Source organism: Neoarius graeffei, chromosome 21 (genome assembly GCF_027579695.1).
Source record: "Neoarius graeffei isolate fNeoGra1 chromosome 21, fNeoGra1.pri, whole genome shotgun sequence".
Lineage (NCBI taxonomy): Eukaryota > Metazoa > Chordata > Actinopteri > Siluriformes > Ariidae > Neoarius > Neoarius graeffei.
The window spans coordinates 59,306,396-59,332,588 of NC_083589.1; the positions used below are offsets into that span (position 1 = coordinate 59,306,396).

Consider the following 26,193-nt stretch of genomic DNA (forward strand, 5'->3'; position numbering starts at 1 on the left):
AATAAGGCCTTACAAACCACTTTTCCTGCAATCTGAGCTGTAGTAGATAAAAAAAATGTCTTTTTTATATATTTACATGAAAATATGTTTCAAATCAATAGGAGTATTGTTTGAATTCAAAATAAAATCACATTCTACATTCAAGGGTATGGTTATAATTTATGATCAACAAAAATGACAAACTAAATTCACATTAAACGCAAGTTTTATTAATTATCAAAATGTTTATATGTGACCCCTCACCGAATCCAGGGACACATGTCGGCCGAAACGAATCCGAGATAATCGCAAAAGAAGCATTTTTTTCGAAATTTGTGATTTTTGTTTTTTTCCATCATATGCAAGTTGAGATCTTGAAGAATGCAATCAGTATTTCAGATAACAGATTGTTTTGTTGGAAAAGCATACATTTTTTGTTGCAAATTGTCTTGTTTTTGTCAGGACTGTAGCCTGCTGGGGGGTGTGGGTAAATTACCATATGGGCCATTCACATGATGATTTAAGTCTTTTGTTTTTTTTTCCCGCGAATCAGCTGTATGATCCGGGCTGAGCGCATGGCTACTTAACTGCATACAGGCGTGTGATTTCACTATGGAATGAGTTACTAAACAGAGCGCAGAGGAGCTGAAACACCACGAAGCAAACAGACACACGGTATTTACATCGGAGATTGAATGGAATACTTGAATGATCGGATGATACACGGACCGTTCTAGGATTACATTCCATCGGAGGCACTGGTGTGTGCAAGGCGCCGTTTCTCTTTCTGATGGGGTGAGTTTATTAATCTAAGGCTGTGTGGTTATTTTTGCATGTAACGGAGAGTGTTGTGGTTTGGTTAAGCCTAGGTCACAACCGGACGTACGATTTTTTTGGCCGTGTGATTTTTGGCGTTTCCCAAATCGCTGCGTTTTTTTTTTTTGTTCATGGAGAAAGACGCGCGTTGGCCGTAAGTTTGTCTTGCAACCTGAAAAAAACGTAAGCGCCCGTAGAGTTTGTTTGACATGACAAAGAACCTCTGCGGCCGGTCTGCAGCCAGTCTACGGCTCGAAAATCAGCACATCACACGCGCGCTCTCCGTGTGTTTCTTGCGTTTTTTGCGTGTAGACCGGCTGTAGGAGCACATACGGCCGGTTGTGACCGAGGCTTTACATGAAACTAGTGTTGTGTTAGTTGTGTCATCATCGTGCTATCTTTCTTTCTTACGGTGTGAGTAATTTTTCAACCACAAAACGTTAAAGTATACTTTAGGACTTATTTTTGTACTTCATAATTGTGTTGGGCATACTTTGCATGGAAGGAAAATTGACGTGGTGATCTTTGTTTACATGAAAGTAGTATCGTGCTAGCTCGTAGGGGGTAGGGCTTTCCTTAATGTCATGCAAATGAGCACCATTATGTGCCTGCCCTGCACCCAGAGTAGCTGAGATAGAAAACTTTGAGGGCGATTTTCTCCCTTTTCTGTTTTAAGAAGTATACACTTTCAAAAGGCCACACATTCTTCAAATATTGTCAGATCTCCACATGGAAGGCATCATTGGAAAGCTTAGAAACTGTACTTTCTGAATCTGTCAATAACTCAAAATGCCCCCGGGCAGACATGTGTCCCTGGATTCTGTGATCTGCCACATACGATTTCAAAGTCTTTTGAAATATTTAAGTTTTCAAAACTGTCAGCATTAATTCAGATTTACTGACCATCATATACATGTTCAATGTATTAAATCAAACGAATGCTAAGTTTATGGGATAATGTCTATGTACACTTTATACAATTATTTATAGTTCACAGTCACTTCTCATTTTCATTTCATCATTTCGACGACTTCTTCAGCTTTTTGGCCAAAGACAAAAGCTCGTCAGTGCTCTCTGTTTTTTATACCAGCATCGATTTCACGTACCTTCGCTTCGTCTCGCTTGTCAATTGTATTCGGCATTTTGAGTAAAAAAGCCGATACGAAAGAAAAACGCATTTTTGAAGCGCAGCGACGATGAACATGTGCAAGTTTCGATAAAATAGAACAGATGCGGGTACTTTTGTAAGAACTGTTATGATTGGCTTTTGTTCTCTCCCACACTCTTGTAAGAACTGTTATGATTGGCTATCATGCTCTCGCCAGCGATGTTTTGGCCAATTACATTGTAGATAACACGTATTCTACCGCGAGACTTAGCGAGACTAAAGATGGCGAAAATGTAAACATGTAACATCGTCGTACGCTTGAGTATCATGAAGGAACATACCCCAACCCCCCTCAATGAAAAAAAAAATCTCAACGGATTTGGCATAATATCGATTTTCGCTCAGAAAAAGCGGAAATCCGCCGAAAAGCGGAAATCTCTCATCCCTGTGAAAGTTTGTTAACCGGCCTAATTAGCAACTTGTTAATGAGAAATCACAAAACCAGGGAGTAACTTTGGAAGGTCTAATCAGTCTGCACAAAACAAAACAACCAGAATCAAAATCCATTGAAACCTCAGGGAGAAGTAGCAATTTTTGTGAATTGTGGACAGACGGACGGCAGACGCTGCGTCATGGCAACGGCTCATCGCCCTATGACCGAGAGAGCTAATAATTAAAAAAAAAATGTTTTTGGAAAATAGAGCTCTGCAGACATTGCTGAATCGTTCACACGACACAAGCTGTCGCTATGGGAGCACGCAGCGTTTAGTCACTGTAGGAACTGTTCTACGATCACGTAGTGCATACTAGTTGCAAGTGTGTTTACAATCAATGTGCAAAGCTAAAGGGAGGAAAAAAGGCAGAAGTCCCAATTCACCAGACTGCCTGCACACTGGTTTTAGTTCTGGAGGTCAGAGGTCACTCACCGCTCCTCGGGCAGGTCGTCTGGAGGGTTGTTTGGTTTGAGGTGAATCCACTCGCGTGTGGTGAGGTCCAGCCTGTGCAGATCTGTGCTGTAAATGTAACCCGTCGTCCCTCCGAACACGTACAGGAAGCCATTTATGATGGCCATCGCCTGCACCAGGAAACAGGATTTATTTAAGGTTAACGGGCGATTTGCAATCGGAAAGTGGAAAACAAAATGGCGGCTCACCAGTTTTGTATCAGATGTGTTACACGTATGAAGTAAGATGTGTATGGGAGCTTGTTTTTCCATGTTTGACAGAATTTATCTTACAACTGTGAATTAATACCGCTTATCATAACAGAGATTTTCATACAACTGTGACTCCTCCCCCCCCTTCACTATGCCACACTTGTGACTTTACCTCTCTCAACTGAGCGTAAATATTTAACTAGGACTATTAATGCAGCTCCTATCAGATGTTTAGTTCAACGGTCACCATTTTCTCATTCATAGATCACCATACAGGGCTCGAAATTCGTGGTGGTCCGGTTGCCCGAGGCGACTTAATTTGTCATTTGGCGGGTAATTCCTGTCACTAGGCAGCCCGGATGGCTAGTTGAAAATAAAAAATATATATGAAGCGAAGATTCAGACACACCGTCAACTAAAGCCGCCACATATTAAGCGCGTGCCGTGTCTGTGTTAATCGATGTGTTTATCGGCAGGACGGAAATTACCGAAGAATTCCGAATCATATCGTGTACGAGTCAGGCTGTCGGTTTTTTCACTACTACGCATGCGTATAACGCATCTCGTTTGAATATCGCCGTCACGGGCTGAGCCGTGACGCTGACATAGTGCGCAGGCAGCCATTTGCCGGCATTTTTAAATCCCTGCCGTCCTGTCGCTATTCTCATTACCACCACCACCGTATGTACTGTTTAAGATCTCTTTCATATCGTCATTAATCACCATTTGCCATAGATTAATTACGCAGGGCCAAACTTAGTTTTTAGAGTGCAGGGAAAGGCCTACCGGCACTTCTAGATGGCTATTGTTTGTGCATCTGACTCATTCAAAATATTCGCTTAAAACAGTCAGTGATTTTCATTCTTCATCTGTATAATCTTTGTCTAGTCTCAAAAAGTAAAATAATTCACACTGGCTGTTAAAAACTTCATTTATTGGTTAAAACTTTTGTTATTACAACTCCGGTAGAAATTCACTCACCGGCATTCAAAACGCTCTTCCGAGTCTCGTTTGGGGAAACAGATGGACTGTTCCACTGAGGGGGGAATAGAGGGGTTTCCCGGGTTCTTTGTGGGGCAGCCCTAGCCTGGGAAATCCCATGCTGCTTTGCACAATCGTTCCGATCTGAAAAGACAGCATGGAAACTATGGTCTAAAGGCTCGCCTGAGTTAGGGAGCCAATCAGAGAGTGGGGAGGGGTGGAAAGACGGTGACGCGTACTACTCGACAAACGGAAGCTTGTAGTTTATTTGGGACTGTTTACGGATCACATTTAACATGGCGGCGAGCGATACGAACCAAAGTTTCGATCAAGCTTTAGACACTGTTCTGAATAGTTTAGAGCAAAAGTTTGTTTTAAAAAAAGAACAGCGTTTGGCGTTTCTCTTTCCTTCTCTTCTTCGCCTCTTCGTCGCTCTAACTACGTCACCGGGTACAACTGCCATGATTGGCCATGGGCTACGTATACGCCAAATGATAGACATTCGCAACATCCAATAAACGGCTGTTGACGATCGTAAACCATACCTCCCCTACGAGAAATTCAATAGGCGGATTCCAGACCATATTTCACTTGTGATATGGTCTGGTGTTAACCAGACTAGGGCAGCCCATTGTAATGGGGGTGTTTTGGGGGTAATGACTTAAAAGCCATTTGGAGGGTTCAGTAAGGTATTTTTGTGCATGTCAGTTACTGTATGTATTTTTGTGTTATGTTTTCTTATTTATTATTTAGTAATAATGTTGTTGTTTAGTTAATTGATTATTTTTGACAGTGGGGCTGCAGTTAGCAATGCTCTATATTAGGCCCAAGAGCCTCAGTAGGTGAGAGTTGGTGGTGAAGTGAGCGCGTCTTGTTAACTGAAGTTGCTCTTGAAAGTAGTTCAGGGTCTGAGGACTGAGCCTGGCTATTTATGCTTGTTTATTTTCGTTCTGTACAGTTTTTGTATATTTTTTCATGCATGCTTGTCATTGTAAATATTTGCACATTTGTGTAAAAAAAAAAAAAAAGAGAAAAATAAAAAAAATAAACGAAGCCTTTTCATTGAAAACTATTTGGTCTCCTCCGCTGCTGTGGCTATCCTGCCACAATCGTGGTAGTCACGTTATCAAATTCAATAGATGTGGCCACATTATCGCCCATTTAAACACGTGTTTTTGTTGTTGTTTACATCTACATCTGCCAAAGCTACATTGCGATGTGGAATTTTCTGAAAGGTGTACAGAAACCTCCAGAGACGGGGACAAAGCGACCTCGGTCTGAAGAGGAGAAACGACAAAGGACTTGTAAGCAAACGTGGGAGCAGGGTAGGCCTCGGCTGCGATACGATTTTTATGGAATAATTAATTTTTTTCAATTTGATTCCTAGTCAATATGAAGCTCCGAATGCTTTCTCTCTCATAAATGGTTAAATACAGAAAGCATGTTGGACATATTTTGGGTGCTATAGTCATGATAGTAAGTATATTTGTTTTCAATACTCATACACCAAGTTGCCAAGTTTTCCAATATATTATTATTTGTTGATATTATATTATGGTGCTCTGTGTTGTTCTCATTTATGTATTTAACAACAGTATCAAAATACTCGGGTCTTGAAATAAATGCACATTAGTCATGAACAATGGTAACGACTCTCTTTTGTGTTATTTTTGACAGAAGAAATTCATACATGAACAAATTTTGGCGAGTTGATTTTCTGTTTGGCGAGTTACTTTGGAAGGGAACTAGTCTGGCTGGCTGGTGAAAAAATGAATTTCTAGGCCTGCCATATTAGTATTAACACGCAGGTGATTATAGAAAAATCGCGTGCACTGGTTGCTTGAAAAATTCAGACTATTTCTTGACAGTCACTTCAAGCGACTCGGCAAAATGGCAGCCGATCGCGTCATCACCGCAAGTGAGGAAGAATTACACATTACGAAAGAAAATGCTGTTCCTAAATCAAAGCACTAAAGATGCTACAAAGTTTGGTCTAAAACTATTCAAAGGGAAAGTGGAGTTGGGATTTATTTTATCGATTTCAAAACAGAGTATTTTATGTTCGGCGTAGATCAGTGACAAGTCTGCGCTGCACCTTTATTACATTCACCTGTAGGTTTTGAAGACTGAAATATATGATTTTTTAAAAAAAAAATTTTTTTAATTTTTTTAAATCTGTGTATTTATACAAACAATTAACTGCTTCAGGCTCAGACTTCGTCATGGTTATTATTCATTCGTCGATATTCACTTCACCTTCGGCAAATAATTGTTAATTATTCTATCCACATTCACTGGATATGAGCAATCGGGTGCTCTGATTGGCTACGCTACTACTAGGATATACCAGCTCATATACCGTGAGTAGAGAAAAACAAAATGGCGGAGTGTTTTGCTGAACCAACCGAGGACGAAATAAAAACTCTACTCGAAAACAAAACCCTCAAAAAAAAAAAAAAAAAGGAATGAAAAGTATTTGACGGTAAGAACTTTTTTTTTTATTTTTCCAAGAATTAGTATGATCACATTTTTCAAAAATTGCTCCTGTCATTTCACTGGTTTGTTTACATTCTAAGCAGAAATGATTTTGTCAAACATTTTGTATAAAAAGTTATTTATTGAATTTGCAAAAAATAAAAATGCTCCGTTTCTCAAAATCCAGTGAATGTGGAGGGAATAAAACAGTTATTCCACTCAATCTGGTCGTACATGGCTTACACCCATCAGCTCATGTACGACTTAATTTTGTGGAATAATTTCTTTACTTTTATCCTCCCCCCCCAAATTTAGTCATGGCCAAATCTCACAGAGCACTTAGAGGAAGGTGCTATCCACACATCTCTCCCTCCCTGACAGCAGAAGCCAATTTTGCGCTCTCAGGATCTCCTGATGATCAGGCGAATGCTTTTCTGTTTCGTGTTTTGTCCCTGCTTTCTTTGGGAAGCTTAAGTGTTGTGTTTAAAAGGTGCTGGTGGTCTAAAGCTCATCTTGGAAGCTTTGACTCAAGAAAAACCCGGCGACTTTGGACGTGCGGACTACACGCAGGTAACCTGCAATAATAATATGAAAGTGAACTTGCGCAGCTGCACGTAAACCGTTTCTGAAAACCTGCAACTTTCCACGTGTAAATAGTGACGTAACAAGTCGCTAAAGCCTAGGTCACAACCGGACGTACGATTTTTTTGGTCGTGCGATTTTTGGCGTTTCCCCAAATCGCTGCGTGTTTTTTTGTTCGTGGAGAAAGACGCACGTTGGCCGTAAGTTTGTCTTGCAAGCTGAAAAAAAAACGTAAGCGCCCGTAGAGTTTGTTTGACATGACAAAGAACCTCTGCGGCCGGTCTGCAGCCAGTCTACGGCTCGAAAATCAGCACGTCACATGCGCGCCCTCCGTGCGTTTCTTGCATTTTTTGCACGTAGACCGGCCGTAGGAGCACGCACGGCCGGTTGTGACCGAGGCATTACTCTGAACACGACCCTAGGAGTGAGGACGGTGGGCGTTTCTCGATGCCAAGAAAGAATCCTTCATGGCTGCATTTCAAGTATGCCACGTCATCAAAACCCGCTGAAGGACTACTCCGATGTCTACGATCCTCTGAATTCTACTAAGGACTGAGGCTCGAGTACGCATGTCTTAAACGACCCATAATCCTTTGTGCATGTTCAAGGCAGGATCTGTTCAATAACACACACCTTCCTAGTGTCTTGGAAGCAGCTGTGTAGTGATGTCATGTAGTGCATGACTGAAAGTGTGAAGCGTTTTCACCTGTCCATATATTCGGTTGGGTTTCTTCCCTCTGCAGTTGAGCAGCGACCACCTCTTGTATTTGACGTTGCACACGTGAACGTCGTTCCCATTGTTTTCTCCAAACGGGATTCCAGTTCCGCCAAACACAAGCAGGTTGTTACCGTGCAAAACAGCTGGAAAAACACGCATCGTAAATAATCTCGTGCATGCGTCAGGTATGAAAGTCCCAGCTGTTGAATTACCTGACATGGAGGCCAACTCTGTCGGCATGTACCCCTCCGTGCGGATCTGCTGCCACGTCCCTGTCGCAAAGTGATACCTCCAGAGCTCCCTGAAGAGAGGGTAATCCTCGTTCTCCGAGCCGCCGGACTCATCGAAGTCTGGGTTGTAGCCACCGAACACGTATAGATTAGTGCTGTCGGCGACGCAGCGGTGTCCACTCCGTGCGGGAGGGGCTCTGTGACCTACGTAGACAGAGTTATGAGGTTTAGAGAAGGGGAAATGCTTTCAGACGCGCCCTCAATGACCGTATTTAGATGGTTACTTTCAGTGCTTCAGGAGCTGTTTGAAGGAAAAAGGTTTTTTGCTGTTGGAACCAAAATTCAAGGCCACAACGCCTCGCTCATTAACACGGATAAGCAGTCAGCGACATACAAGCGTCCTCGGACCACTTTCGCAAGGGGCTGGGTGGACAAAAACAGACAAAGACGTTAGATCGGAAAGGTTTGTTGTGAAGACGCTGTGGAATGAAGAGAAGCGGTGAGAGTTCGTTCACCATCATACTGAAAACGACACAGAATTGAAGCTCGCTTGAGGAGCAAGTAACCACACCCTTGCAAATCTTGAGGTGAAGAATAATTAACTCACTTGACTAGACTTATAAAACAGGTGTGAGTACTTACACACGTATAAACTTGCACGCGCGCACGCATACATACACAGGGGGAAAAAACAAACAAACAAACAAACAAACAAACAAACAAACAAAACCCAGATAATTGTGCCCTGATCCGGCACCACATCGATAAAAGCTAAGCTGACAGAGCTCTCAAAAAAAAAAAAGTTTAGAGGGGAGAAGCTCGCAGAGGTAGTGGGGAGGGGGAAAAAAAAATCAAATCAATCAACACCCTTCCATGAGTCTGGTTTCAGGATAAGTGGGGTTCAATTGAAGGGCTGGCACATTACCCACCTTCTCTTAAAAACCTGTTAGGGATCCGCAGGCTGGAGCAAGGTTGAGCGAGGATTCGTCGAGCCTGAAGCCAGCGAGCTTTCTTCTTAGAGCCTGTCACCACAATCAATCATCGCAAATCAGATAAACAACAACACAGGACAATGGCAGAAAATAAACAGAACATACACACATACATGCAAACGACAACGTGTGTTGTTCATTTGAGAGTGAAATGGACCCCAGCTGGAACTGGCTGATGAAGGGTTTCATACAGAACAAGAGCTCAATAAGGCACAGCGTGGAGCAATAACAAGAACACTAGGGTTATGATTGTGAAAGTGTTTTCAAAATTTCTACTTTCCTGATGTTGCATTTGGTGAACTTTTACTCGTATATTACTTTTTTGAAGTTATTTTTATCGGGCCATGCAAAAACCTCTCGCACCCAACATCACCTCACTTTTGATAAATACATGTATATTAAATAAATAAATCATGATAAAATAAATTCATTGAAAGATGTGTAAAGTACTTTTAAATAGCAAATTGCTTAACAATTGTTGTAATAGGGCGGCACGGTGGTGTAGTGGTTAGCGCTGTCGCCTCACAGCAAGAAGGTCCGGGTTCGAGCCCCGGGGCCGGCGAGGGCCTTTCTGTGCTGAGTTTGCATGTTCTCCCCGTGTCCGCGTGGGTTTCCTCCGGGTGCTCCGGTTTCCCCCACAGTCCAAAGACATGCAGGTTAGGTTAACTGGTGACTCTAAATTGAGCGTAGGTGTGAATGTGAGTGTGAATGGTTGTCTGTGTCTATGGCTACGTTCACACTGCAGGCTGAAGTGACTCAAATCCGATCTTTTCGCCCATATGTGACCTGTATCCGATCTTTTATTGACAATATGAACGACACAGATCCGATTTTTTCAAATCCGACCCAGGCCGTTTGGATATGTGGTCCTAATTCCGATTCCTATCCGCTCTTTTCATATGCGACTTCAGTCTGAACCGCCAAGTCGCATTCATCCGACTTACACGTCATCAACAAGCCACAAACGTCACTATTCTGCGCTGAAGTAGGCGGCGGGTCTCTCAAAAAAAGTTACAACAACATGGCGCATATGACATCAATGCGAGGGACGCTTCGGGCTGTGAAGGTTCTGAATCTTCTCAATGGAAGGACGCAGAGGTTAGGGAGCTGATTTCCATTTGGGGGGATGCAGCTATTCAAGCTAGATTGGATGGGTCATACCGCAACCGGGCGGTTTTACTTCCATAAACACTGGCCATGCTCACTGCGTGTGACGTCGTCGTATCCTGCAATGCGCATGCGGAACACTTTTAGGTCGCTTTTCGTTCATACTGAGGATCACATACAAGTCGCATATATTTGTGAATGTGAACGACCTCACAAAAAAATTGGATTTCACAAAAAAATCGGAATTGAGCATTAAGCCTTGCAGTGTGAACGTAGCGCAAGTGTCAGCCCTGTGATGACCTGGCGACTTGTCCAGGGTGTACCCCGCCTTTCACCCATAGTCAGCTGGGATAGGCTCCAGCTTGCCTACGACCCTGTAGAAGGATAAAGCGGCTAGAGACAATGAGATGAGAATTGTTGTAATAATAATTATAATTGTTAATTAATACAAATGAATTTATTTTATAATCATGATTTATTTATTTAATATACATGTATTTATCAAAAGTGAGGTGATGTTGGGTGCGGGAGGTTTTTGCATGGCCCGATAAAAATAACTTCAAAAAAGTAATATACGAGTAAAAAAATAACTTCAAAAAAGTAATTTACTCGTATGAGTAAAAGTTCACCAAACGCAACATCAGGAAAGTAGAAATTTTGAAAACACTTTCACAGTCATAACCCTAAAGAACACCACCATCTCTCTTCAGTCCACAGGCTTTCCCAGCACAGGATGACAAAACACCTTGTGGGTAAAACATCAGGCCCCAAAATACAAAGCTCTCGCAGATACTGCGGAGAAGAAATCTGCAGCATTACCATCACAACACGAGCTGGTCATTCAAGAGAAACCACAATCAATAATCATAATGACACAAAGCTTGACATGACAGGGTTAAATAAAGAAAATGCTGTGAAATTAAATGCATGGGGAATTCTTGAATCTGACTGGTTAGAAGGTGCCTGTTATTTTTGTATGATCACGCAGCTCGGACCGTCATTCCAGCTGTAACTTGAATGTCAGGGTTTTATTAATGCAAAATGTGTCAGCATGGGAAAGTCTTCAGGACAGATAAGTGTATGCTTTCCAGTTAGAGAGAGAGAGAAATAGATGCTGGTAAGGAAAATGTTTATAGCTGTTAGAACACAGATGAAAACAGGAACCCGTCTCTCAGATGTTCCATAACATTATATCCAAATACAAACTGTTAAAAAAAATCGTGACGTGTCGTTCATTAATAAATTCAATACTGTAACAGTTGGCAGATAAATGGAACGACACTCCACACCCCGTTGTTTAAATAAAATAAAACAAATAAAAACGCACTTCAGTATGGGGTGATACCACAGCGTCTCCTAAGGGTCATGGTGGGGATTATTATTATTAGCTACTTTTCATTCCCTCATTACCCCTTTTCAACTAACAGGGAATGGGTTCTTTTCTGGCTTGTGCACCAAATTCTGAACCATTTAGAGCATTTTAACTAAAAATTAATTGGTTCAAAACCCAAAGAGTTGGTTCTGGTTTTCCCAGCATGAACCGTGAGGACATCAGTGAGCGTGTCATTAGTTTGGAGAGGAAGCAGAGTGCAGCAATGGAGAATGCAATGGAAAAGGTAATCGATACACACCGACAGGGGAAGGAGGGGGGAAGAGGGAAAAAAAAAAAAGCTTGGAGGTAATCCAGTCTTTCCCCCCAAGTGTACTGGTTTGGAGGTGGGGGGTGCTGGATGAGGTCGGTCCCCTGCAGTACCCCTCCCTCCCCGCAGCTCCTGTTACAGAGCATTTGGACCTGAACAAAACAGTTAAAAGGAGTCATATTTAAGTCTTCACATTTATTTTAGAACAATAATTAGAGCAATTTATACAACAGAACTGCACTCCTGGTTTTTTTTTTGGACATTAAAAAGTGTGTGTGGGGCAATGTAATGGTAAGGAAAACACTAATCTATATACACCGCCATCTTGCTCCTACTGTTTACTGGAATGCCATGAATGGTTAGGGACCAGCTTTGGGACTAAAAGGTCGCTGGTTCAATTCCCTGGACCAGCAGGAATGGCTGAAGTGCCCTTGAGCAAGGCACCAAACCCCAAAAAGTACCCAGGCTTTTCTGGGTATTTTGTACTTCACTCTGGATAACAGCATCTACTAAACATCTAATTTAACGTCATGTTTACTCCCACTGAATTGTGCAGCACTCTCCGTTCACGACGCATCCTTGATTACAACAGTTCTGATCAAAACTGGTGAAAACGTGGGTCAGTTCACTTTGCACTAAGAATCAAAGAATCCTAAACAGAACCAGTTCAAGAACCTGGTCCCTGTCGGTCGAAAAGTGGTATCACGGTACTTTAATGTTAACCCTAACCCTTACTGCGAGGTAATGCAAAAGTCAAGTCAGTTTATTCATACTGCACAAAAGTCCTGTGAGAGACAAGAAAATCAGCGGGAAAATAATCCCCACCATGACCCATAGGGGGCTCCATACGATACGACTGGATGTGAAGTGGACCTTTCTAATAGAATGGACCAGTTAATGATTTTCCAACGATTACAGTATTTAATTTATTAATGAATCACAAGATAGTATATGAGAACAAGTGCACATAAACTTAATATTATCTCATCACTGAATTTTCAACCAAACCGACCACGAAGCAGCCTGAATCGAGAATTAAGTTGTGCTGAGGAATATTCCCTGCTCTTCTGCAAAGTGTCCGAACTCTAAACTCCACCTTCTTTACAACACTAAGGTGGTGTTTACATTAGACCGTATCGTTTTCGTCGCGGATGCACTGTCTGTTCACATTAAAATGCCGGGAAACGACTCCACAGGCGGAACAACTTGAATCCGCCAGGGCCCACGTATTCAATCCATTACGTATCTGATCCGGTGCTGTGTAAACATTGAGGAACGAGGATACGCTGTGCTGAGCTCTAGCTGACGCTGTCATTGGACAACGTCACTGTGACATCCACCTTCCTGATTCGCTGGCGTTGGTCATGCCACGTTGGTCATGTGACGTGACTGCTAAAAAACGGCGCGAACTTCATTTCCTGCTATTTGTCCCGAATCACTGCTCGTGTGCTTCACTCGCGCGCTCTGTGAGCTGCGCAGGGCCGGAGTGCGCACCCTCCAGAGGGCACTCGCTGTTCAGGGCGGAGTGATTTGGAGCGCAGGATGCCTGCGGAGCCGAGCGTATCCGTGTATTGGCGTTGCTGTGTGCACGCAAATCGTGTATTGGCGTTGCTGTGTGCACGCGAATCGTTTTAAAAACGTTAATCTGATGATCCGCTGATATGGTCTAATGTAAACCCCACCTGATGTTTGAGCTCTAATAAAGATCAGCTTCTACCTTCCTTTTAGAGCACAAAGCTACTGGCAGCAAGCTATGCAAAATGTTACAAGCATGACAGTGGTGGCGGTTTGCATTTTTCCATGGTTTTGTGTTGCATCAGTCATCACCACACACACACACACACACACTCCTGGTTTATGAGACACCAGTGGATCAAATTACAAATGAATCTGATCACATACAGATTCAGTACGTCAGGACAATATCAGCTGTGTTAAACACTTGTGTATGCGTAGTTTGTCACTGCTGAGTGATCTGGGTCATAAAAGTATATGTACTAGATTTGGTTGCTCTTCTTACCAGGAGACATTGAACTAGAAACAGTGCAGAACATCAACCTGTCAAACCACTCAACTAGTTCTCTAACAACTGACTGCCAGCATTTATCTTTTTTTTTTTTTAAATTGGAGACAATTTCACAATTCAGCCCGTTGCGTCAAATTCCTTTAAAGTGCATATCCTGGACCGAATTCGTTTTTTTTTTTTTAAATATGAAAGTATGTCCCTTTACACACTCATCCAGAAGGGTAATTTTGCGCAAGGCCATCTGTCTACAGCAGAAAAAAATAAAATAAAACGCGTCTGGAAAAATCCTAAGGGAGTCTGGAGCCAGATTCTTGACATGACCTGTGGAAGCGCCAGCAGGCTGCGAGAGCTTGCACGGTTTCAGTGCACAGTAGAGCCCTGCACTCCCGCGGGACCCGACGCAAAGCAGTGCGGCGCGGGACAAATTTTGAAAGCTCATTGTGGGCACGAGGGGGAGTGCACAATGCGGGAGTGGGCGGGAGAGGTGATAAGCTGCAGTCCCGCTAACTAAAAACGTGTTTAAAATAAAATTTATAAATTATTAATTTATGTCTATCATATATCATTTGTGCTGGATATTTTATTTGGCATTAATAAAAACATTTTAAGATGCCTAAATTTGCGGATGTGGTCTAATCTCATGTACGTTTCCGATTCCTTTCCACTCTTCCGTGTTTGAGATCTCCGATCATGGCAGAAGAGCAGAGCTCCTCCAGTGAAGCTCACAGTGCTTCAGAAGTAAGTGCTGCTTTAAAGAGAGGTACATTTACCGTTAAAAAGTCAAGAGTCCTGAAATCAGATATTTGGAAGTCGTTCTCACTCGTACTCGTGTGAGGAAAATAACGCGAACGTCTGCATCATGCGGGATTTGTGGGTGGGAGCGGGACAAAATATGGCAGGCGCGGGCGGGAGCGGGACTGAAAATTCTGTCCTGCGCAGACCTCTAGTGCACAGCCTGTGTAGACCAAGTTTAGCAGCTAGCGATTTTGCATTGAAATATGGAATTGTCACCTGAGCGCAATGTTACTTCACCTTTGGATGAAGAATGTAATGCTGCTCCACCCTCCTATGATACATCTGTTAACCATTTTAATAATTATGTGATAACGAAGAAATTTGCAGAAAACCACCAGGTCGTTTTCTCATAAACAAACCAGCGCTGACGTAGGATTCAAAAGGAGGTGTCCCGCATGCAACGTCATGAAAATCAATGTTTCCCGGGAAATCCAAATGCCAAGTTTTTTCAGAGACGGACCAATTCGCCTCAAATGGCTTGATTTCAACTGAATTTTTCTGGTATTGCGCAAGGTAAAAAAATTGCACAAAATGCAAAATGTGACAGATATTTGACCAAAGTTTAATATAAAATAGGAGAATTACATTGATCTTGCTCCTGAATTTACCCGTGATATGCACTTGAATGACATCACCTGTTTATGTAGCTCAACTTGGAATTTCTTATCAATGCTCTATGTAACAACTTCCATTGCGCTTTTAGATCGAATCCCAAACCCTTTTCACTATATACACTTAAAAATTCAGACACAGAAAGCACGTGACTTATCTCTCTCTAATCTAACTTTCCACAAAGATAAAAGCACTTTCTAGCTGGAAAACCAACACTGATGAGGTGATGTTTTACCTGCTCAAGAATATAATCCATCAAAAATCAATTTTAAAAGTCTTAAGCAACTTCTTTTTAAAAAAAAAAAAAAACACCCTTAAATATTGCAAAAAAGGTTTACATGCTTTCATGAAGTCATCTGTTCAGAAGAGTCGACAAAGGAATATTTTGCAAAATTGAAACGGAAACAGTTTTCCCATTTAAGTCACGACATGGAATCAGAATCACGGTCTTGGAGATCCGTTACCATGAATGATGATCGCAAAAAGAGAAAAACCTAGCTTTAAACACCTAACATTAGAGATGGGCATCACAAAAATCTTTGTATCGCAATACATGATCAGCGTATTGTGATGCACATCATGATATTTTAGTGTGAGAACAGCTCTTATTTACTTTAAATAAAACAATTACAACCCTGATTCCAAAAAAGTTGGGACAAAGTACAAATTGTAAATAAAAACGGAATGCAATGATGTGGAAGTTTCAAAATTCCATATTTTATTCAGAATAGAACATAGATGACATATAAAATGTTTAAACTGAGAAAATGTATCATTTAAAGAGAAAAATTAGGTGATTTTAAATTTCATGACAACAACACATCTCAAAAAAGTTGGGACAAGGCCATGTTTCCCACTGTGAGACATCCCCTTTTCTCTTTACAACAGTCTGTAAACGTCTGGGGACTGAGGAGACAAGTTGCTCAAGTTTAGGGATAGGAATGTTAACCCATTCTTGTCTAACGTAGGATTCTAGTTGCTCAACTGTCTTAGGTCTTTTTTGTCGTATCTTCCGTTTCATGAAGCGCCAAATGTTTTCTATGGGTGAAAGATCTGGACTGCAGGCTGGCCAGTTCAGTACCCGGACCCTTCTTCTACGCAGCCATGATGCTGTAATTGATGCAGTATGTGGTTTGGCATTGTCATGTTGGAAAATGCAAGGTCTTCCCTGAAAGAGACGTCGTCTGGATGGGAGCATATGTTGCTCTAGAACCTGGATATACCTTTCAGCATTGATGGTGTCTTTCCAGATGTGTAAGCTGCCCATGCCACACGCACTAATGCAACCCCATACCATCAGAGATGCAGGCTTCTGAACTGAGCGCTGATAACAACTTGGGTTGTCCTTCTCCTCTTTAGTCTGAATGACACGGCGTCCCTGATTTCCATAAAGAACTTCAAATTTTGATTCGTCTGACCACAGAACAGTTTTCCACTTTGCCACAGTCCATTTTAAATGAGCCTTGGCCCAGAGAAGACGTCTGCGCTTCTGGATCGTGTTTAGATACGGCTTCTTCTTTGAACTATAGAGTTTTAGCTGGCAACGGCAGATGGCACGGTGAATTGTGTTCACAGATGATGTTCTCTGGAAATATTCCTGAGCCCATTTTGTGATTTCCAATACAGAAGCATGCCTGTATGTGATGCAGTGCCGTCTAAGGGCCCAAAGATCACGGGCACCCAGTATGGTTTTCCGGCCTTGACCCTTACGCACAGAGATTCTTCCAGATTCTCTGAATCTTTTGATAATATTATGCACTGTAGATAATGATATGTTCAAACTCTTTGCAATTTTACACTGTCGAACTCCTTTCTGATATTGCTCCACTATTTGTCGGCGCAGAATTAGGGGGATTGGTGATCCTCTTCCCATCTTTACTTCTGAAAGCCGCTGCCACTCCAAGATGCTCTTTTTATACCCAGTCATGTTAATGACCTATTGCCAATTGACCTAATGAGTTGCAATTCGGTCCTCCAGCTGTTCCTTTTTTGTACCTTTAACTTTTCCAGCCTCTTATTGCCCCTGTCCCAACTTTTTTGAGATGTGTTGCTGTCATGAAATTTCAAATGAGCCAATATTTGGCATGAAATTTCAAAATGTCTCACTTTCGACATTTGATATGTTGTCTATGTTCTATTGTGAATACAATATCAGTTTTTGAGATTTGTAAATTATTGCATTCCGTTTTTATTTACAATTTGTACTTTGTCCCAACTTTTTTGGAATCGGGGTTGTATATCAGGAAACAACTGTTTATTAACTATCTTCAACAAGATTCGATAACTGTGCGACTAACGGCATGGCTATCGTGAGGTTTAAGCAGTGCTACGTCAAGACGCACTTACAGCTAATCCGTTCTGCATATTTGTAAATTTCAAACACAGATTAAGATTTTGTCTTTAGTTGTCTTTTGGAGAAGACGAGAGAGAACACACCCATCCTTGCTACCGTCTTATTGGTCGCACTTTGAAAACGTCAGCGTAACCTGGGTCAAAGGTGAATCTGACTGAACTTCACAAGTGCAAAGTGGTTTTGCTGCGGTTCATCTGTAGGCAGCCGGAAGGTTCTAGCTCCCAAAAAATCAATGAGAAAACAATAACATCACTCAATAGAAACAAAGAGCAATCGCAATTGTGTTTTGTCGATGTTAAAAAAAAAGTTTCTATTTTGCACAAAAAAAAACACCTGCAATGGAAACTTGTCTATCATCCATCTTGTTTTAATAATAAGCGACTTATAAATTTTAGTATAAATACGGCAGTGATTATAAAAAGACGTGCGTGCTGATGGGTCGAGAAATTCAGAGTATTTCTCGATAATCACCTCGAGCAACTCGGCAAAATGGAGGCCAATCACTTCGTCACCGTAAGTGAGAAAGAATTCCACGTTATGAAAAAAAATAAAAATGCTGTTCCTAAAAGCACTAAAGATGCTACAAAGTTTGGTCTAAAACAATTCAAAGGGAAGGTGGGATTGTGATTTATTTTATCCATTTCAAAACAAAGTATTTTATGTGAGTTGGTGTAGATATGTGACAAGTCTGCACCGCACCTTTATTACATTTGCATGCCGCTTTTGAAGTCTGAAATAATCACCCATGTATTTATACTAAAACAATTATTCACTTTGCCTTCAGTGGATATCGGTGAATATATGTGTTATTTACCAGCTGGGAGGTCCGTATTGTGAAATACCGTGACCGAGGTCTTGAAAGTACTGAGCGAGGCCCTCTGGGCCGAGGTCAGTATTCAAGGCCGAGGTCAGGGTATTTCACCATACGGACCGACCTTAAGCTGGTAAACAATATATTTATTTTTTTCTTTACCAAATTCTAACAGAAAACGAGAGCGCCCGAAAGGGAAAACCGAGCCGAGCCGCCATTTTGAATCCTCATTCACGGCTGTAATGCAAATGGGTTCCTCCTCGGTATACAAGTGCACTTCCATGGCAGGAAAAAAACAAAAAACCTACATTTTGCCGCCTATGTAGTCCCCTATTTATACAAAATTGAGTCATTCAGGATTCAGCCATGTTTTTGCTCGGCGTTGGCAAGTTACAGGTTTTGGCTTTCTCCTGAAATGTTTTCTTTTATTTCTTCTTCCTCAGGGTAGTAAAACTCACTTTTGCTGTGAAGACTGTCGTTATCGCTATCCATGCTGTAAAATTAATGCCATTTTCCTGAGAAATGCTGGCAAAAATTTATAAGATTTTTGATAATCTTACAAATAAATCTTATAAAAAAAAGATAAATGTTGACAAAAAACGCTACTATGTTTGTTGTTGTGAATGAGTGAGTCGCCAGAGGTCCGTAACTGTGGTCCGTACCATAGGATACGGACCCGCTCGCCAGCCAATCAGAGCACAGGATTTGATGGTACCCAGACCGCGAAAAAAATAAATAATATTGGCTGACTTTTTCGTGGTCTATCAGATATATTCCATTCAGCTAGCATGATATTGAACGAGTTGAAGACGAGTAGCTGAATGGAATATATCTGATGGACCACGAAAAAAAGTCAGCCAATATTATTATTATACATGCACATTCCTTTCGCGTGTTCAGAGCGTCTTTCCCTTTCAAAATCTTCCACATTTAACAAAGCGAACCTGGCGGCCATGTTTGTTTACATATTGTCACAGTCGCTTGCTAGCGCGGAAGTTTTACGTCTCTGATGCACGACGTCATGAAATATCATAAACCATATTTGACGCTTGTTCTCCATTGGATAGTGTCACGCAATACACATAGGATAAGCGATACGCTAACAATATTGCATACTATCAAACCAAATGAACGAAACCTGCTAGAAGGGAACAGAATACGTTTTTAAAGTCATTGAAAAAGCATCCTGTATGTATAATAATCATGGATATTCACTTCACCTTCGCTGAATAATTGTTAAATAACCGATATGAATCGATGTATGATTATCACATTTTAAATCGAGCCATCGATCCAAATCAATTGATCGTTACGCCCCTACTGTGTATTGTAGAAAGGCCTTCAAATATCATGTTTTTTTGGTTTCTATCCATCACCTTTACCTCAAAATATGAAATTCTCTTATCGTCAGTGATGCACGGCTGCATTTTAATCTTCCACGACAACCATTTTTATGAGAGGATTGAAAATAGATTTTTTTTCCAACAGCAAGTTTACTGATGTAAAACCAAATGTTTTCAAGCACCAGCACTGAATTTGACACTTGAATTTCTTCTTTCCGCAGAGAATATTAATACACACAACAAAACCTGTTGGAGATGAGATATATATATATATATATATATATATATATATATATATATATATATATATATATATATATATATTTTAATTACACACTACCGTTCAAAAGTTTGGGGTCACCCAGACACTTGTGTTTTCCATGAAAAGTCACACTTTTATTTACCACCATAAGTTGTAAAATGAATAGAAAATATAGTCGAGACATTTTTCTGGCCATTTTGAGCATTTAATCGACCCCACAAATGTGATGCTCCAGAAACTCAATCTGCTCAAAGGAAGGTCAGTTTTATAGCTTCTCTAAAGAGCTCAACTGTTTTCAGCTGTGCTAACATGATTGTACAAGGGTTTTCTAATCATCCATTAGCCTTCTGAGGCAATGAGCAAACACATTGTACCATTAGAACACTGGAGTGAGAGTTGCTGGAAATGGGCCTCTATACACCTATGGAGATATTGCACCAAAAACCACACATTTGCAGCTAGAATAGTCATTTACCACATTAGCAATGTATAGAGTGCATTTCTGATTAGTTTAAAGTAGTGCTGTCAAAAATGTTGCGTTATTAACGCGTTAACTTGACTCAATTTTAACGACGATCATTTTTTTATCGCGAGATTAACGCTCTGTGACATGATGTAGGTTTTTCATAAGCTTTTGAAACTGCCAGGAACTTGGAACAGAGACTTTGCTTAGAAAACCGATAGCAGCTAGACTGTAATGCCACGCCCCGCACAGCCAGAGTCCTCTGCCCTCCCCCCAAAGAACCAGCGCGGGCAGGGCGCGCTAGTAGAGATGGGATTTATGGCTCTTTGATGGGATCCACATCTTTGTGATCCGTTCTTTGAAAAGAACCGTTCAAAAGACTGGCTAATTTGGTTCTTTTTAAATATTTATTCAGTTTTAAGACGACAGCGTCTAAAGAAGCCAGATCCCTCTGAACTGTAAACTCAATGCTATCCCAGAAATCCTTCCTGTAATATGCAAATTTGGCCACCTCTGATTGGACAGCGCGACGCATCAACAGGCAGAAAGTGTAAAAGTACAAAATGTGTTAAGTGAGCTGAAACAGTAAAGATCAGATTCAATGCAATATTTATCAACGAACAACTTAAACTTAATATAATAGTGTACTTTATATTATAATCAAGCATGTCAAGCCTACCGTCACTGTGTAACCTGTCTCTCTGATTAGAGCTGTAGACTAAGGCTACATCCACACAACAACGGCAACGAGATGTTATTTAAAAATATATCGCGTCCAAATGGGCAACGATTAGTAAAATATCAGGTCCATATGGCAACCAGGCATGCAAACTGGTCGGGGGTGAAAAAGGTGAGAAGGATGCACGGGGACACGGCACGCGCGCAAAAGTACATTTCGTAGTCTACGTTACAAAAAAAATTGCAACCAGTGACATCTTGAATTTAATACAGTACAAAATAACTTTCCATAAACATGTCTTAATAAGTTACTGTTGAGTGGCCGGTAAATTGTACCATTTATTTGTCAGTGGCCGGTAAAGTTTGATATTTTGTGAAGTTAATTTTCACCCCTGTGTACAACACAGTGGGCTATTTACAAAAAGGTATATATTACTGCCTGTGCTATCTAACAGACCTACCCCAGAGGACACACCTGGCCAATCCCTGTCTGTCAATTTTCTTAAAGACATCACCTATGTGAAATCAGGGGCGGATCTAGAAAAATATTTATGGGGTGGCAAGAGGGGGGCAGGAATTTTTGAGGGGTGGCAACGTATTACAGACATGTATATATACTGAATTTAATCACAGTTTGACGACAAATAGTATGTACACACTACAAAAGGGCACAGACTGCCATTTACAAACTCATACAGATAAACTTAATCTCATGCCTTTATTGTTCACGAAGAACACACATTCTCAGATGAGGTCTATACCGTTTCTGGACAGTTTTATACTGTATATGCAAAAGAACAGACACTAAAAAACAACAATAACAACACTGCTTCAAGTTCAGCATGATTTAAACCATTTACACCAGTGTCACATTTTATAGTTTTTTTCCTCACGCTTTGTAAAGGCTCACCAGTGAGCAGAACATGAACTTGTCATGCCTACAACAGCTGAATGCGGCGATTTCCATGTTGCTCAGCAAAACGCTTCACAAATTTATCAAGATCTAATGCTTTTGTGCGCTTTGATTCAATGCTGAGTACAGCCAAACTTGATAGTCTCTTTTCTGTCATAGTCGACCGCAAATAAGTCTTTATGAGCCTGAGAGATGAAAAACTTCGTTCACAGGATGCACTGCTCACAGGCAAGACAACCGCTATTTTACACAACCTGAACAACTCAAAAAAACAACAACATCATCATCTTGGTATGGGTCCAAAAACAGTGAACTCCATGAGAGTGGTAGGACTCTCCTGTTCCCCCTTTGTTCTGTCTAGTACTCTCCTCGTCTGATGTAACTCATGTTTAAGATCCTCAATATTTGAATCATAAGCTTCAGCCAATAGCAATGTTTTCCTTGACAGACGTTGAATCAATATTAACTTTTGTGGCCGACTTTACACAAAGCTAATGTCAGACCTAGCTAACATTAGGCCAAAAAAAAAAAAAAAAAGTGTGTTTCAGGTAACATGAAATACTAAAATAAGGTCGGTAGGTAGGAAATTTTTTTTTCTTAATTTGTTTTATTTTGATCGAAAAAATGAACACAAGTAAACATCTTACAAAATAGTATTTTGGCACAGAATCCTTTATACCACACATCATCATAAAATAAGTGTTTTAAATCTTTAAACGAATAAAAAAAAATATCGCAAGAGTTCGAGTTATGATCTGCGGAAGCGTATTGCTGCCATACTCAAAAAAAAAAAAATTGGCTTAGACTCAAGTAATTACGTGAAAAGATATTGTTAACAGAGTTATCACGTTTTTACAATATATTTATCATGTAATAACATAACACGTAATTTCATGATATTTTCATGTGATAATGTGAAAACACCTTATCAAGAAATAACGTGAAAATATGGTTTAACGTCCTAGGCTCGGCTACTTCCATTAAAAGCAGCCGGCCTCGCCTCGCCTACTGTAGAACTTGGGTCGAGCAAAAACACCGAGCAAAAACATGGCTGAATCCTGAATGACTCCTATTTGTATAAATAGGGGACTACATAGGCGGCAAAATGTAGTGTTTTTCCCTGCCATGGAAGTGCACTTGTATACTGAAGAGGAAGCAATTTGCATTACAGCCAGGAGGGCTGATAGAAGTGGCAAAACATTTTACTTTTTATCGTTTCTTTCACAACTTGAATGCGTTGAAACAAAAAAATTATGACAAACTAACGCTGCTTACACTAAAATATCGAGGGAAATTTGTAATAAAAACTTTACGTTCGGCAATTTCGACGCGGAAATTCTCGATCGGTCGGGTTACCGGAAACACTTTTTTTGTTTTTTTTGCCTTACATGTATAGTTAGCTAAATAACCTTCTCCAACCTGATTTTTATCCTCTCAAAATCAGCATCGCAACTATACTAGCACTGTTCATTCATTATAATTTCATTTTTTGATAGATAGTTAATCAGCTTTTACCCCTTTCCTCCCGTGTCTCCTTTCCTCGCGACTCCTGGCTCCCTCGCTTCGCGCCTCTCAATTTTCCAAAACAACCAATCTCTGGCGTTATCTCGTGCTGCATTCGCCGCAGTCGGACATTGGAAATTCGCGCACGTAAATGTCAAATTGGCCGTAATTTTTCTTTGAATTCGTCGCTGCCAACTGGGGTAGCAGCAGGGGTGGCAAGGCTTTCTTTTAGAGTGGCATATGCCACCCCGGTAGATCCGCCCATGGTTATTCACCCCCGAGCGCGCTGGAAACTGTTCCATTGGTATTCAGATTCAGTCGCGAGATGAGGTTGCCAGATCTCTCTATAAAAAGGTGACTTTGCGGTCTGAATCTGTGGAATATTCGTAAGCGAGGACTGGCAACCAGCAGTGGGTTGTGCACCAGCTGATCAGAACTCCAATGGAAAAGAAGCGTGTTAGTAACTGTTTATCTTGATTGGCTGTAACCTTGTAAGTGAAATGTTTGGCAACAATAGCGTTGTAGCCTACCCCCCCCCAAAAAAAAAAAAAAACTCTTCGGATCTACACGATTCACACAAGTGACCTATTTTGGGACCAAAACGGCGAATTTCGCCGAAAGGTGAGGAGTTTGCATGTGTGGGCAACGCAACGCTTGCTGAAAACGATGCAATACACATGCCACACCTCTAGGGGCGCTGTAAGACGGTCCCTTCGGAGACACCAGAACAATAGAAGTAGTAAGGACGCATGCGCATAAACTATTATGCGTGAGACTTCATATTAGCCACAAAGTCAGGAAAATCTGTTCGTAAAATTACATTATAATGACCAAATACAATGAAAAGTATTTTTCCAGTCTCACCTGTGAAAGGTAATCCCATGTGATCTCGTTTGGACGGTAAACCTGTTGGTACAGTTAAAGGCAGCGCATGAATCTTTATTCTCCGCTTTGACCTATCCAATATGGCGACGAGGATGACGTATGATTCCACGCGGAAGGCGGCGTCTTTAATGGTCTGGAATAAATTGAATACTACATGTTGATGGATTAATTTGCTCCTCTACGCCCTTTTTGAGGAATGTACTGTAGGACTAAAACCAACATCTGAAGAGGTGAGATCGCTCCTTTTTTCCCCTATTTTTGCTGGCGGGATTGACTCTGCCCTAAGGGCAGAGTCTCTATCTCTCTCTCTCTCACTTTGCACCATTACACAATAAATATTCACAGTGAAAATATTTTGTAAGCGCGTTTCATGAACCAAGTTATAGGATTTGTTGACAACTCGCATCGCAATGAGATCATCATTGGCACTACTGGTGTTAAGAATCAGACCATTTCATAAATGAATATTTTGCTGTAGAGCTGCAGTGTTTGCACAATTGCATGTTTTTGCTTCACTATTACTGTCACTATTCTGCTTCTTGCATTACTACTGTGAACTAACACTGATAATAATAATAATAATATCCAAGCTCGTGTTTCACTCTCACTAGTGCTCTGTAAGGCTTTTTCCTGGTGATATTCGTTACACTTCTACCCGGCGTGAAGCACTCACAGTCATGTGGTTGTGACCTCATCGTAAACAAATCCGTTCTACTCATCCAGATGACTTCACAACGGCAACGTTGCCAGATCTTTCCACTCTGGAACCCGTTCTCAAAAAGATTGCGTTTTGGGCACCCAAAACGCCAGTGCCGTGTGGACGCCAGGCCTAAACGATAAGCAATTGTATCGGAGTCACCTGAATCCGTTGCCGTGTAGACAGGGCCTAACTCAAACAGTAGATCATTTCACTCATGGTTCTCTTGCTAGCCCCGCGCCGGTGCTCGGCTTAGGTTTCACGTTGCAGTGGCTGTGACAAGACGTGTTATGCTTTGCAATAAAAAAAAAAAAAATTGGTACAAAGCAAGCCCATTCACTTTTTTATGCTGATAAGAGAATTACAATGGTTTTTATGTGACAAAAATGTGCGATTAAATTGCGATTAATCGCGAGTTAAATATGACTGTCGCGACATTAATCGCGATTAAACATTTTAATCGCTTGACAGCACTAGTTTAAAGTGATCTTCATTGAAAAGAACAGTGCTTTTCTTTCAAAAATAAGGACATTTCAAAGTGACCCCAAACTTTTGAACGGTAGTGTGTGTTTAGGGTTTTTTTTATTAAAAAAAAGCAAAAAAAACAAGTCATATGAAAAGTAGAATGAGGATTTTGTCACTCAATTATTCAGATATTAAAACAATCGTTTCATGAAGATCAATATCAGAATTTAAAACATTTTCTTTACGGGTTTTCAGGTCACAAATTCTGTAAACAAACAAACAAACAAACAGTGAAGGAGAATTTTCCTGACAGGAATCTTTCAGCCTGCTCAAGCTGAAAGGTCAGCGCGCGCGCGCAGCTAGCTAGTTAGCTACACACAAACACAGAGGCGCTAACTAACCAAATTCACTAGTACAGGGACCACTAACTAACTAACTAACTAACTAACTACACACGAATCGGTGAATTGCGTATTAACGTTTACTCACAGATTATCCCTTACACAAAGATACATGGATATAAACGTGTCTTTTTCTAGCTGGTCAAGTTAGCTAACCAAGCTAGCTACAGTATATAGCCAGATAGCTAGCTAGCTACAACAC

At 41.0% G+C, this 26,193-nt stretch overlaps 1 protein-coding gene across 3 annotated transcripts in view; it reads right to left on the reverse strand.

Annotated features, from left to right (window-relative positions):
• Window positions 1–26,193, reverse strand: part of klhdc10 (kelch domain containing 10) — a 39,591-nt gene that overhangs the window by 12,941 nt on the left and 457 nt on the right. Inside the window, exons 2-5 of one of the 3 annotated variants that reach the window (XM_060903434.1) lie at window positions 8,975–9,067; window positions 8,028–8,249; window positions 7,804–7,958; window positions 2,830–2,978 (exon numbers count right to left, since the gene is read on the reverse strand). In XM_060903434.1, the coding sequence (XP_060759417.1) occupies window positions 2,830–2,978; window positions 7,804–7,958; window positions 8,028–8,249; window positions 8,975–9,067 (619 nt within the window). Of the gene's footprint in view, window positions 1–2,829; window positions 2,979–7,803; window positions 8,250–8,974; window positions 9,068–26,193 lie in introns of all 3 variants that reach the window. The other 2 variants (XM_060903433.1, XM_060903435.1) reach the window with 2 other exon arrangements.